At 46.2% G+C, this 12,842-nt stretch overlaps 1 protein-coding gene across 1 annotated transcript in view; it reads right to left on the bottom strand.

Moving 5' to 3' along the window:
• The window catches only part of CACNA1H (calcium voltage-gated channel subunit alpha1 H), a 257,431-nt gene that overhangs the window by 11,616 nt on the left and 232,973 nt on the right, over window positions 1-12,842 (bottom strand). The window contains exons 28-31 of the mRNA XM_075719023.1: window positions 12,534-12,604; window positions 3,195-3,273; window positions 940-1,061; window positions 106-426 (exon numbers count right to left, since the gene is read on the bottom strand). Coding sequence (XP_075575138.1) covers window positions 106-426; window positions 940-1,061; window positions 3,195-3,273; window positions 12,534-12,604 — 593 coding nt within the window. The remainder of the gene's footprint in view (window positions 1-105; window positions 427-939; window positions 1,062-3,194; window positions 3,274-12,533; window positions 12,605-12,842) is intronic.

The raw sequence follows: 12,842 nt of genomic DNA, 5'->3' as shown, positions 1-12,842 counted from the left end.
GATGATCAGACAGCAGTCACTGGTGAGAGCTGTCCCCTCCCTCCCCTGAGCACGAGAAGAGCACAGATGCTTTGTGTGAACTATTACCAGGGCTTGGTGCTTCACCTGCACCGCTGACTCTGACTTCATGGTCTCCTGACTTCTGTAGGGTGCCCTGCTCTCCGGGGCCACTGCACCTCCCCTGCTCCCGCTGCTGGCTGAGGTGGTTGCTCCTCTGGACATCTCCAACTCGATCTCAGCATCCATCTCAGCATCCTCCTTGGCCTCCTTGTTGCTCTCCTCCAAGTGCTTCATCAGCACTGCCACCACTACATTGACTAGGACAAACTGTGCGATGAGGACGAAGGTGACAAAGTAGACAGGAGAGATAACAGGCAGGTAACTGAGGCAGTGCTTGTCTTCCCGAGTGCATTCCCGGAGAGTGTCCTGCAACAGAGAGGGAGACGTGAGGGATTAATAAGGGCTGGGGCTCTGCTTGGGCTCCAAACACAGAAACATCAAAGATAACCTGCTGAGGACTCAAAAGCATAAGCTTTTTGACATATCGCAGACACAATAGCTTGTAGGTGCAACAAAATGGATAGAAGAAAATACGGACACCATGAATTACATCAATTGCAAAGAGGAGGATTGTGTTACATCCCAAAGGCACAGGGCATAGAGTCCATGGTTACTCCTCTCAGCCACAAGAACTGGCATAATGTTCCTGAAGTATTTTACATATATATATGTTAAAAAGAACAAAGTTTTATGTTCGGCGAGACTTAGGACAAATTATCCCTTGAAAATACACTTGGCTTTCAAATGGGAAAGTTTAGTTTTGATGTTTTAAAAGGAAACCTTTTTTTGTTTTCACACAAGAGGTGCCTAAATTTGTTTGAAATCTGTATCTATCTATCTACAGAGAGAAGAAACTATTCAAACAGAGATTGAACACACCTTCATGATACCATTCCAGTTGTCCCCTGTTGACACCCTGAAGAGGGTGAGAAAGGCCATGCCAAAGTTGGTGAAAGTTGCGTGCCGGCTCAGACCTTCACAAGGATTTTCTTCACTGCAGTCTGCAGGAGAGAGAAGCAGAAGCACGTCAGTGAAGCCACGGTTGCCAGTGCTTATTGAGAGCAGCCCCCCCAAACCCGGCGGTGAGACCCTGAGATATGTCACGGTGATACATGGCATCAGGGAGGACTGCTAAGTGGTGATCTCATGGTGGCCTGCAACTATTGAAGGGCACCTGGTGATCAAGTAACCAAACTCTTCTCAGTGGAGGCAGATGATATAATGGACAGCAACACACTGTGGCTTAGGAGGTCCAGGTTGGACATTAGGAAAGTTGTTTTCATCTGGAGGGCCCAATAGCCCTGGGACAGGTCACCAGAGAGCTAGGGGAGCTCTGCTGTTGGAAGGTTTCAAGATTTGGCTGGACAAAGCCACGGCTACTCTGAGCTACTGATGGGGCTTCAAGTGGGAGGCTGGGTGGGGGCCTCCAGAGGCCTCTCCCACCAACATTTCTGTGATTCTCTTGACTTTACCCCAACAGCAGAGCCAACACAAGGAGCTCTAAAAGAAGGTGGAAACAAGCAGACTTGCCGGGGTGTCTCAACAAATACTGCTCTACAGTATCCTTTGTCTGTTATCCTCCTGATTACGTCCTTGTCTTGATTATTTTTTACAGGGCACATCTACCATGATGGATATTTCACCGAGATAAAGTGGAGCAATTTGAAGTTTTTCCCCTGAGAATTAATATACTAATGAATGTAAGCTGAACATATGAAATGTCCTTCTTTCCATAAAACACAGGCTCATTAAATATTGATTAGGACAGGCAGCAATGCCTCTTGCAAGAGCATTTAACTATTAGGCATTTATTTCAGAGGCAAATAGGAAGGAAAACCAGAAAAGGAAATAGAAAAAAAAAAAACAACCCACAAATGACCAGGCTTGTGGAGCGAGCACTGATGGTTCTTGTGCCTGACATGGACTAGCAGTGATTAGGAAAAAGAAGTAAAAGTATTTCCCGGTTAAATCAGGATGGGAAGCGGTGCGCTGACTGCCTGCAGCTTGCCCCAGATGAGATCAGGGTTTTGCCAGTCTCTGACCGTGTGCTGTGGGGGCTGGCATTGGCAAGGTGTGTGCATGGAAACACAAAAAGGATTCAGAGCAGCAGAAGGTGCCTCTATGAATAAGACATTTTTCACCTTTGTAGCTGAACAAATGCATAACTATATATCTAGATATGTAATACAAAAATCACAGTATTTTATTTGGGGGGGATGCAGAATGAGTTTTTTTTTCCAGAATTTGTTGGAGATTGAAAAATAATTTGTCTTTGGTTGAAAGAAATATTCTGCTTTCAGGCATTTGTAATCTGAGCAGAGGGCTGGACTCATAAAGGGGATTAATGACAGCCATAAAATCACCACGGAGGAAGGGCCCTTCTGATGCTCTTGAAGCCCTAATTGGGATGCAAACACTGAGAAGGCAGACACGTCTCCTTCGAACAGCATGTTTAGAGGCCGTGACTGCTTTGGCCTGGCTAAGCTGGGCAAGGTAGGGCTATAGTGTTTTCTCTCTGACTCCACCTGATATTCTTTTTAGTGGTGGACACATTCATGATCAGCTCTGCAGTATCCTCAAGCCGGAGGAATAAATGATGCTGGACAATCAGGAACCAGTGGATGCTTCCTGTTTTATGTAGAAAGGGGAAGGTGATGCTGAGAAGAACAACGGACAGACAAGACTTGGGCAGCTGGAAGAGCAATGTCAGCCAAGTGCAGAAAACTAAAGGAGTGTGGTGGAAGCTCCGAGGAGGGACATGTTTATGGTGGCATCTCTCCAGCACGAATCTGACTACCATCCAGCTTTACAGACTCGTGTTCTGTCTTAAGTAGCAAACTTCCATCTCTGTGAACATATCCATGCTGGACAATTATATTTAAAGAGTAAATAGTTCCTCCACAGCCAAGGGTGGTGTTGGACAAATCTCTAAATGTGTGTGCGTGTTAGACAGGTTCTGTATTACATCCTCATGTGTCATCTGCGACCCTGAGATCAAGAGAAAACTTTGATCTTCAGACTGCGAGCTGTGAAGCTAAGGAAGGCCCAGGAATGAGAGAGAGAAGAAAGGAAACAGCTAGATACCAAATAAACATCAACCGGATGAAATAAATTGTGTCAGGCACATTACTCACCTAGCTTGCCAAACAATTCCACTCCCAGGGCAGCATAGATAAAAAACAGGAGCATAAAAAGTAGGCCAAGGTTCCCTACCTACACAAGGAGAAAGCAGAACAAGGGTCAGGCAAGTTGAGGCCACAAATTAAATTGCTCCATCACATTTTCAACACAAGCAAAAGAGGGACTGGTGGCCAGAGGCTAATCATCATCTCCCCTGGCTTCCAACACTCTGGTCCCCTTTCACAGTTCTGCTTTAACAGACCCAGAGAAGCCTCCTGTGTTGGGGAAGGAGCAGATGCTCCTACGTGCAAAGCAGTCTCTGCGGCTGGTGCCTCTCCATCGCCCTTCCACTTAGGCGGGATGCTGCCTTCATCTGTAATTTGGCCAACCCGTAGCTGTAGCCTCAGCAGCACTTAGCCCTGCACTTTAATGCAGTGGTAGTTTAAGTGACCTGGTGCTCTGGTCTGACTTTCAAGGGCCTTTCCCTTCTGTTTGCCAGGTTTGAGACTCTGAGCACGAAGGCTGAGGGTTTCAAGACAGTGACATTAACAAGACATGTCTCGAGCCACAAGAGGAATTGCCTGGTTTTCAAAGGTTTCGCTGGCCTGGAGGGCTTTCAGAAAAGGAACATATGCTCTAGTAAGATATAAAGCTCTCCTAGCCTTGCCACTTTACAGATATTTCTCAACAACAACTACCTGAATTTTAGTTTTCAGTATCTCAAAAGAAAAGCCTTATTCCATCTGCCATCACTTAAATGCAGGCACCTTGCAGTTCAAACACTGCGTGGTGTGCTACTATTAGGTATTAGTCTGCACTGCAAGGTGGCCGAAGGGGACGGTAACAGAATTGCAATGATGCTAAAGGGAACACAAAGATTCTTAATAACAAAGGCAATACAGTTATCCGCACTGGAGTCAGTCACTACATGGGGTCTAAGCCTTTAAAACATCTCAAAGAGCACATTTTTTTTTGTGATTCGGGCAGAGAACACGAAGAGCAGAGTAATCTGACCAGCTAACCACCTGCATTCTACCTGCAACTAACTCTGGTCACATTTACCTTTCCTGCCACTTCTAAACGCCTTGTGTCGATCGGCTTGTAACAGAGAGCAAGCAATTGAGTTCTCCAATTAGACATGGCGTCACAAGCATCATTTTATCACTACATAAAAATGAACTAGGTGGTGATTCAGGCAGTCAGGCCGAGGGATTCATGATCTCCAAGGTATCTTCTAGTGAACTCTACAGTTTTAGAGAACGTTCTTCTCTGAGGCAGCACAGACACAGTGTTGGTATACCAGGTATTTTGGCCATACTGCTTAATTTCATTAGAAAGGTTATCAGTATGATACCTGTTATCATAAAATAACACAGCTATCACTTACTAAGTAGGGTTTTTTTGTATGAAAGAAATGGGAATAGTCAAATCACCCAGTGGAGACTGTAATTGCTATGAAGCCTAAACTGGCTACTACACATAGAGCTTTGCAATTCCACTAACATTATTACCATACTCCAGGGAATAATAGAGATAATACGGTGATGTGGATGGCTGGTCTAGATTATTTCATCTGCATGTACTGTCTTCCGGAATAGTGTTCCCTAACTCATGTCTGCTGGACCACTGGTGGTTTGTAAGACATTAGAAGGCAGGCTGCAAAATGACTGCAAATTAGAAAACACGGGAGAACGGGCACACACACACAAATGCGCACACATGCTGCCAGGGAGGCAAATGAGCAAATAATTAAAGAGAAGGAAAATAAAAGTGATAAACAGGTTTTCTAGGTTGAGTGTAAATTAAAGCCTGATGTTGTAGCACTGCAGAAGAGGGTCTTGGAATTTTTTCAAAGAAGCCTATAAGCTGAATATTTTACTGCGATTTTAATGCCTAATAAATCAGCCTGCAAACTTCTGGCATTGATGAAATTCCAAAGAATTTAGACTAACATCAAAGTTATTACCAGGTTATCAGTCAAAACTATTATCTATCTCTCAACATGCAAAGCATGTTATGAGCTGACATTTGCTCATAAACAATTTGTAAAAGATTCTGTATTTAAGATCATGACTAATTACATTACTGAACCAACGTGTCTCACAACTAGTCCTTCAAAGACCAGTTTACACTCATGGGTTTGCTGTATAGGCTCAAGGCATCCGAGCCATAGGCATACTCTAAAAATGCTAACAGAAGCACATTTGATAATGCAGTGTTTGCTGGTGGCTAAGGTTGCATTTGCCCTTGGCTGAGAGCAGACACATGGGCAGTTCCAAAGCTCAGCCGATGCGCAGGATCTTTTGGGAAGTGACTGAATGTCTGATGTGGAAACGTGGCTACATGAAAGAGAGATGTGGGAGACAGCAGCAAGTCAAAGATCCTGGGATGGGTGACGGCACGACCTTTACTGTTAAACTCCAGCCCAACCTGTACCTAGACATCCAGAGCTGCTCTGGAGTGTCAGCTAAGAAGCAGGTTGCTCCCCATGTGCACAAGAACAGCCTGCTGCCCTGACCACCCCTTGCAGATGTGGCATCCACATGGATATGTGCAGGCAGTTGGTGGCTCGTGAGGTTGGAGAGGGCATGAGTTTCTCAGCAGCCCACAAACACCTCATGCTCAAGAGAATGTGGCTGAGCAAAATGGCTCACCTCTTGCTTAGGTGCTTCAGCAAAACCGCTTGTCTATTTGTGTACCTTCTGGCTGTATTGAATCAGTACAAGTCACTGCCAGATTAATATTTTGTCAGTGCTACCCCATGGCTCTCTGGTACACGTCCCTCAGGAGAGGAAAGGAAGGTCCTCTTCAGCACATGGCCTTCACCAAGGCCTGAGCGCAGGGAAGGACCCAAGGCGTGTTCTCGGAAGTGGGCTGAGGTGGAGGCAGCGAGGTCAGCCAGCGGCCGCAGAGAAGGCAGACTGGATGTGTGTCTGTGACCTTGAGTGAGTCATTCCTCTCCTGCAACTCAGCGTACCCATTTGTAATACCCTTGCGGATAGGTAATTAATATCTGTAAAGCACTTTGAGATCTACTGAGACCAGACAAGAAAAAGATCGTGCATGAATCATGTTGCTGGGAGGAATGGGAGGGGGTAGGAGCACATCCAGGCGCTTTTCTCCAGCAGCCAAAGGCTGGGAGGCCTGTGCTGGACTCTGCATCAGGGACAGAGATCCAGCTCTGGTCAGCAACCTCAGCTTTGGCAGCCAGTCACCCAGGCAGGCTCTGAGAAGTGGTTCTGCTTTAGCAGCACTGAACAGGTCAGCCCATGCTCTGTTTATCCATCAGACTCCCCCTGACTTGGGCTGGTGCCTTTGGCCGGGCAGAGAAAAGTACAGATAACCCTTCTCTCTGGCAGCCAGGGGCTATCCATCATTTGCTGTGGCTCCAGTGTTGAGGGGAAGTTGTGGCCTGTAAGGGAGTGAAGCAGAGCTGAAGAGCATCTTGGAGATGTTCTTGGTGCCCTAAAGAACATCAGAGAAGCCACAAGAGAAGATGGAGACCCTGGTGAGTACCTGTGATTCCTCCTGGACCTGTCTGGCATCCTGGCTGCCATATACGGAATAACGGATTTAAACTAAAGAATAATAGATTTAGACTAGACATTAGAAAGAAATTTTTTACAATGAGGGTGGTGAAGCACTGGCACAGGTTGCCCAGAGAGGTAGTGGAGGCCCCATCCCCAGCAACATTCCAGGCCAGGTTGGACGGGGCTGTGAGCACCCTGATCTGGTTAAAGCTGTCCCTGCTCATGGCAGGGGGGTTGGGCTAGATGATCTCTGAAGGTCCCTTCCAACCCAAAGCATTCTGTGATTCTATGATACTGCTGGCAAAAGTGCCTGTGTGCCTGGGACAGAGGGATGCTGTGGGGAGAGAGGCAGAGTCCTCCATCCCACCCAGAGGAGCAGGGAGGTCCTGTGTGAGGAGCTACCACCCTTCACCATGGTGCATCCCAGCTGGATCTGTGATCTACCGTTGCGAAAGCCTTGGAATGACCCTGCTCAGCAGCAAGGAAAGCGACCCTCCTCTCCGCACACCCAGCAAACCCCTTCTCCCGCTGCCCCTGCGAGGCCTGGCGAGGCTGGCTTTGCTTTAGCTCTTGTGGACATCACTGCTATTAGTTTTTTGCCTCCCCCTAAGAGCGACTGCAGTAGCTAAGCACCACTGCATGTCCCATCCGAGTTCAACCTCTGACCTATGCCACTAAGTAAAAAGCCCATATCTGTAGGCACTGGCATGCAAAGCAACTGTGCCTGGTTGTGTTAGCTTGATATGCAAATGTGTTGCACGGATCAGGTACAACAGGACACCAGCCACCTGGGCACTATCGCTTCTCTGTGGCACTGTCAGCTATGTGATCCTACCCAAATCCCTCTAGATCCTGCTGGCCTCTACTCTCCCTGCTCTGGGAGAGGCGTTGATGAAATACATGTCTTCTGCTGCCCCACTCCTGCAATGGCTGGCTGAAGCACACGACAGTTCCTCTTGTGCCTCCTCCTGCTTCGACGTCAATTATTTCTGCATCACTGGCCCACACCTTGGCATTTCAGTTGTCCATGCAGGCAATGCACACAGCTCCCTGGGATGCCTGTCAAGAGCAATTTCTCATAAAACTAAGCCCCTGCCAATCCTTTCGAAGGACATGAGTCCTCCTCATCTTCCTTCCAGCACTCTCCACCAAAGCAATAAGCCTGGCAGCAGGAAAACACGGGCTAATTCATGCACTAAACCCACGAGAAAATGGACACATTTGTCTGCTTGGAAAACACAGGCTATCTGTGTGAATTCCTGGACTAGTGGAAAGGGCCAGACAGACAACCCTGGAGGCTAAAGCCATCTCATTGATGCAACCACAAGGCCACCAGCTGAACTGAATGCGCTCCCCTTTCTGCGTATCCACTCAGCCCCACGGAGACCAGCGCTAACAGCCCACAGAATGGTGGTTTCTTTACCTAATGATTTCTGCTTCGCTACTCAAATCTCTCAGGCATCTCTGCTCTTCTGCAGCATAGCACACACATAACTATCTTCCAGACTCCGTCTCATCTGCGGTGCTTGCTGGTAAGACATTTCTATTCTTGCTCTCTGAGCTTCACATTCACTGTGGGCTTTCAGTGTCTGGCAAAAGCAGGCTATTGTTTATGTCCCATAACTGCTGTTACACAATGCCAGAAAACCTCTTCAAGAGCTGAAGTTGAGATAAGCTCAGGAATTACAGCACCACAAAGAGTTAAACTCCTGGACAGGAGCAAAGTACAGGCTCTGTCCTTCAAGGCACTGATAGAATGAGGAGTTATTCACTTTTTTCTTGGCACAGAGTCCACCTGGGGGGAGTTCCAAGCTTTGAAGACAAAGAGGAGGTATAATGTACAGTTCTGCACTTAATTAATGTGCCGTCCACAGACTAAGTGAGAAAGAAGAAGGAAAAAGAACTCAGATCTTTTGATAGGAAAGTTCCACATTTTATTGTTGTTGGCCCTGCAGAGCCAGGATGGCAACTGGACTGGATTCCACTTTGTCCTCTCCGTCAGCAAGAGCACTGGCAGCTTAGCATTGACTGCAGGTTTTCTTACTGGCAATCGATACCAGAAGTGCTGTGCAGACTGAGCTGGGCTGCTAGGTATGGCAGATTCACTTACACAATGAGCATTTTAATGCAGCCAAAAGCAAAGTTACAAATCTGAGAGCAAAGCACAGGCCATGCTACAGAAAAGGTGACTTGTGCTTTGGGAAGCTGGGGATGTGAAAAGGACTCAAGGATTACCATCGAACAGGAGTCCTACGGAGCAGACATTGCTTACAAAACCGATGCAGCCATCAGATGTATAAGCAAGGGACTATTCAGCTGAAGCATAAGAGTGGTATAATTCATTATATAGCCTTAATGGGGCCAGAGCTCATAAAGAAGAGGAAAACACTTGAAAGAGGTCTTGAAAACCTGCTTCACACTGAGAGATTAAAGGAGTTCAATGTTGTTCTGTTTGCCAGACTGCAAGAGAGAGTTTTATCTCTTATTGCCTCCAAAAAGGAGAAGTTATAGCAGAAAAAATGCAAAGTTACACTCAATGAAAAAATAAACTTGGCTAATTCAGACTAAAAACACCAGATTTTTTTTAGCAGAAAGAGTAAACACCTACTGGAAGAACGCATTTCATGAATAGGAGATGGCCGATCCCTAATACTTTGCATCCTTAAAACAAGACCGGGTGGCTTTCAAAAGGCGTGTTGAAGGTCAGTGCAGAGCTGTGTGCCTTGTGTTACGGTGGGAGCAGGCCTCTGCGATCACAGGGGAGTTTTCTGTCTGTGAATGGCAGCACTGAACTGGCTTAATTAGGACTGGCAATGTCTAAGTGATGAAGTCAGTGCTGGTCACACTAGCCCAGCTCTTTTTAGCTGCTCAGTTTAAAGCAGTGGATCTATTTCAAGTTTACACCAGTGCAGCTGATTTTAGCACTTCATACTTTAAAGTCCATGACAGATTTTGTTCGTTCTCCAAAAGGGCATGCCATGAGGGTGCACCTTCAGAGCTGAGGCTGGCAGTGCCTTTCTAGGTGACCATGGCCCCTCTACTAGTTCAACCTCTTGGTCAACCAGCTGTGAAATTGGAAAACTTGGATTCCAGTTTGAAAAGGAGATACTGCCTCAAGACTGCGCAGCAGTGGGTAAAAGAGTCAGTGCTAGATAAGCACAGATGGCCTATGGCAGGAACGTGATGACTGATTCACACTATCCCAAACATTTGCTGGGACTAAGAGGGCATGGAGGCGGTGGGCAAAGAAGGTGCCATTTTGAGATCTTTCCCCGACCATCCTTTCTGTCTCTGTTGCCTCTCCTCATTTGTTCTTCTCTACTCCATCTCATTTTTTTCAGATACATGGTGGAGGAGAAGATCTCTGAACTGGTAGACACGAGGTTACCAGACAAGGAGGATGCAGTAGGGTAGGAAGTCTTAGAATCATAGAATTGTTTAGGTTGGAAAAGACCTTTAAGATCATCTAGTCCAACCATTAACCTACACATGTCTTCCTGCATTGAAAACAGCAGCTCAAGGTCAGTCTGAAGCTCCAGAAGAGGAGACTAAGCCTGTACCATGACAGCTTCAATCCTGGATCAAAATGCTAATATTCCCCCAAGTTTGGGGATAGTTGGTTCTCTAAGTGTTACTCAAGCTACACATGCTGCTGAATAAAAACAAATAGGAAGCTGATGAAAATCACCCAAAGGAGAAAGGAGAAAAGTGTACTGCAATGACAATACCTTGTCATGGTAAGCCCATAAATGGACATTCTACATAGACCAGACAAAGAATTTCCCTCAAAACCTTAATGAATAAACATAAAATTATTTTTTCTTGTCGCTTAGCAGATACATTCAATGAGGATTTTCCAGCTGCGGTTTTAGGCTGCTAAATTAATTGGGGCAGGAGCTCTTCTCCTGCCTTTGAACTGAAAGCTGTAGCTTTGTGAAGAGTGATTGTTGTCAGAGAGGTCTTCCCAAACTTCCCTTCTCATTTTCTGAATTTCACTGGAGGACAAAATGGCATTTTTATCTGCACAAGATCTGCTTGGCATATCCCTGCCTGAGGATTTCCCTTTAAAAGAGACTTTGGTTTGAATGCAAACTGCAAAAACACCCCAAGGAAACAAAAAGCCTGGCCTGCAGCCACCCTATTGTTTGGGGGGGAGAGAAAACAAGGAGAGCGAGAGAGAAAATATGCTCTGTAATCACAATGCTTTTGAAAGAAAAGAAATAGACACAAATCAAATGCTTTCTTGAAATGCCAAAACAGGGGTCAGGTTGGTAAATTCCCTGCTTTAGTCTCAGCCAAAATTCTTCACTGAAAAGGAAATCTGAATATCAAAAGGCAAGAGTCTCAGATTAGAAACATCTTCATGGCAGTGATGAAAAGTAAATGGGTCTTTCCAAGAAAAAGAAATGCCTCTTCTTTTCCAGTTCATTTTGAATAGATCACGAGCTTCTTTGTACTTAGCAACTAACTCATAGGGGTATATTTGGGTAATTACACATAGTCTACTGATTCTCATATGGCCACTCACATTCTGGAAGAGATGCCTACACGCTGCCTGCTTCTGGCCAAGCCACAGTGCTATCATCCTGCCTTTGAGATGCGATCCCTCTGCAGACAGCTGAAGCTGATCAAGATGCACCGGCCCACCATGGTGCGCTGCCATCTCCCAGTGCCTATGGGGCTGGGGCTGGGAGAAGGGAAGCCTGACGCTCCCAGTCCATCCCAGGGCACACTACACTGCCTTTTACACAGAGTGGAGTGGGCCCACTCCTAAAGCTCCTTCCAGCGACTCAGCAGTGGGATGTTTTGCAGGGGTTGAAAACTAAGGACTTGTCTGACCATGCTTGTGCATCCTAAAAAATGCTGCTTCTGAATTGCCAGCTCAGAGAAGAAGGCTGTGTAGTTCCTCTGCCTCATTCTTGATGGCCTGGCACCTCATATTGGTACTCACTTCTGGGTAAAGCGTGGCAGTAACTGTTTCCACTACTGTCTGGTGGTACAGGATCCTGGCAATATATGAAATTGGAACGTGTAGGCAGCCGAGCTGGCTCTTAAGACTGAAAGATTAGGACTCAGACCATCAAACTCACAAACTAGCAGAACACAGCTTAAACAGCATAAGATTTTTAAACCAAAGGAACCCTACACTTCTTGGAGTTCTTCTGACACGCTTTAGATCTTTTTGAGGGAGGAGTGCAAGATAGCAAAAAGTTTCTTTCCCTCTTTTTTCAAAGAAATGGATCCATAAAAAAGTGGTCCCGGGAACTGAACACTTGAAAGATCCTATCAAATATGATTAAGACTGGCATTATCATTGTTGCTTTTGCAGCTTATGAGAATATGGTGATTTGAGACCCCACTTCGAGATTTTAACACCCAGAAATGTCTCCCCTATTTCCCTTTTAAAGTCTGCAGCTCCTCTGTCAATAGGGGTCAATAAACATGGTTGCTCCTGTCTCACAAAGAAAACTGAAGCTGTCTACTTCCAATGCTTTCACCAACAACTTTCTCTGTCTATCCTTGTGTTTCCTGAACCTGCCAGTGAAATCTATGTTTTATAAGAGCTCTGCCTCCAGCAATTGGCTCTCTGTTATCTCTTTTTCCATCATCCTGGTTCTCCTATCTAACACACACTAAGTGAGCAGGATGTGCCATGCAAAAAACTCTGCTACCAAGGCACTGGTGGCAGCAGAGAGAGCTGATATCCTCCCCAGGTGGCTTCTAGTGCCCACCAAACATGGTGGCACAGAGCTGTCCCCAGGCCTGAATGGCACAGTCCACCAAGGGGAACAAACTGGGCATGGATGAAGTCTGGGGGCTTACCTGGGGAAGCGCTTGTACCACTGTGTCCAGGAGAGCTCGCATCCCGGTGGCCATTTTAAGCAGTTTCAGCACTACAATGAGAATCAAATCCTGGTCAGCAGGGCTGGGAAATATTTCAAGCAAAACCCATAAAGGAAGTCTAGCTTCAGATCTTGTAGGGAGGGTTTACATCTCTCTTGCATCTATTCATACAGATGGCAAGCTCACTGCATCCTGGCAGGGCCCACAGAACATCTGAACATCCCGACTACTTCCCACACCAATTAATGTTAAGGACATCAGGAAAACAGACCAAAAGCCAGAAGTCCT

Source organism: Pelecanus crispus, chromosome 11 (genome assembly GCF_030463565.1).
Source record: "Pelecanus crispus isolate bPelCri1 chromosome 11, bPelCri1.pri, whole genome shotgun sequence".
NCBI classification, from domain to species: Eukaryota; Metazoa; Chordata; class Aves; order Pelecaniformes; family Pelecanidae; genus Pelecanus; species Pelecanus crispus.
Note: the sequence above shows the minus strand (reverse complement) of the source record. Positions and strands in the feature narration are given on the sequence as shown.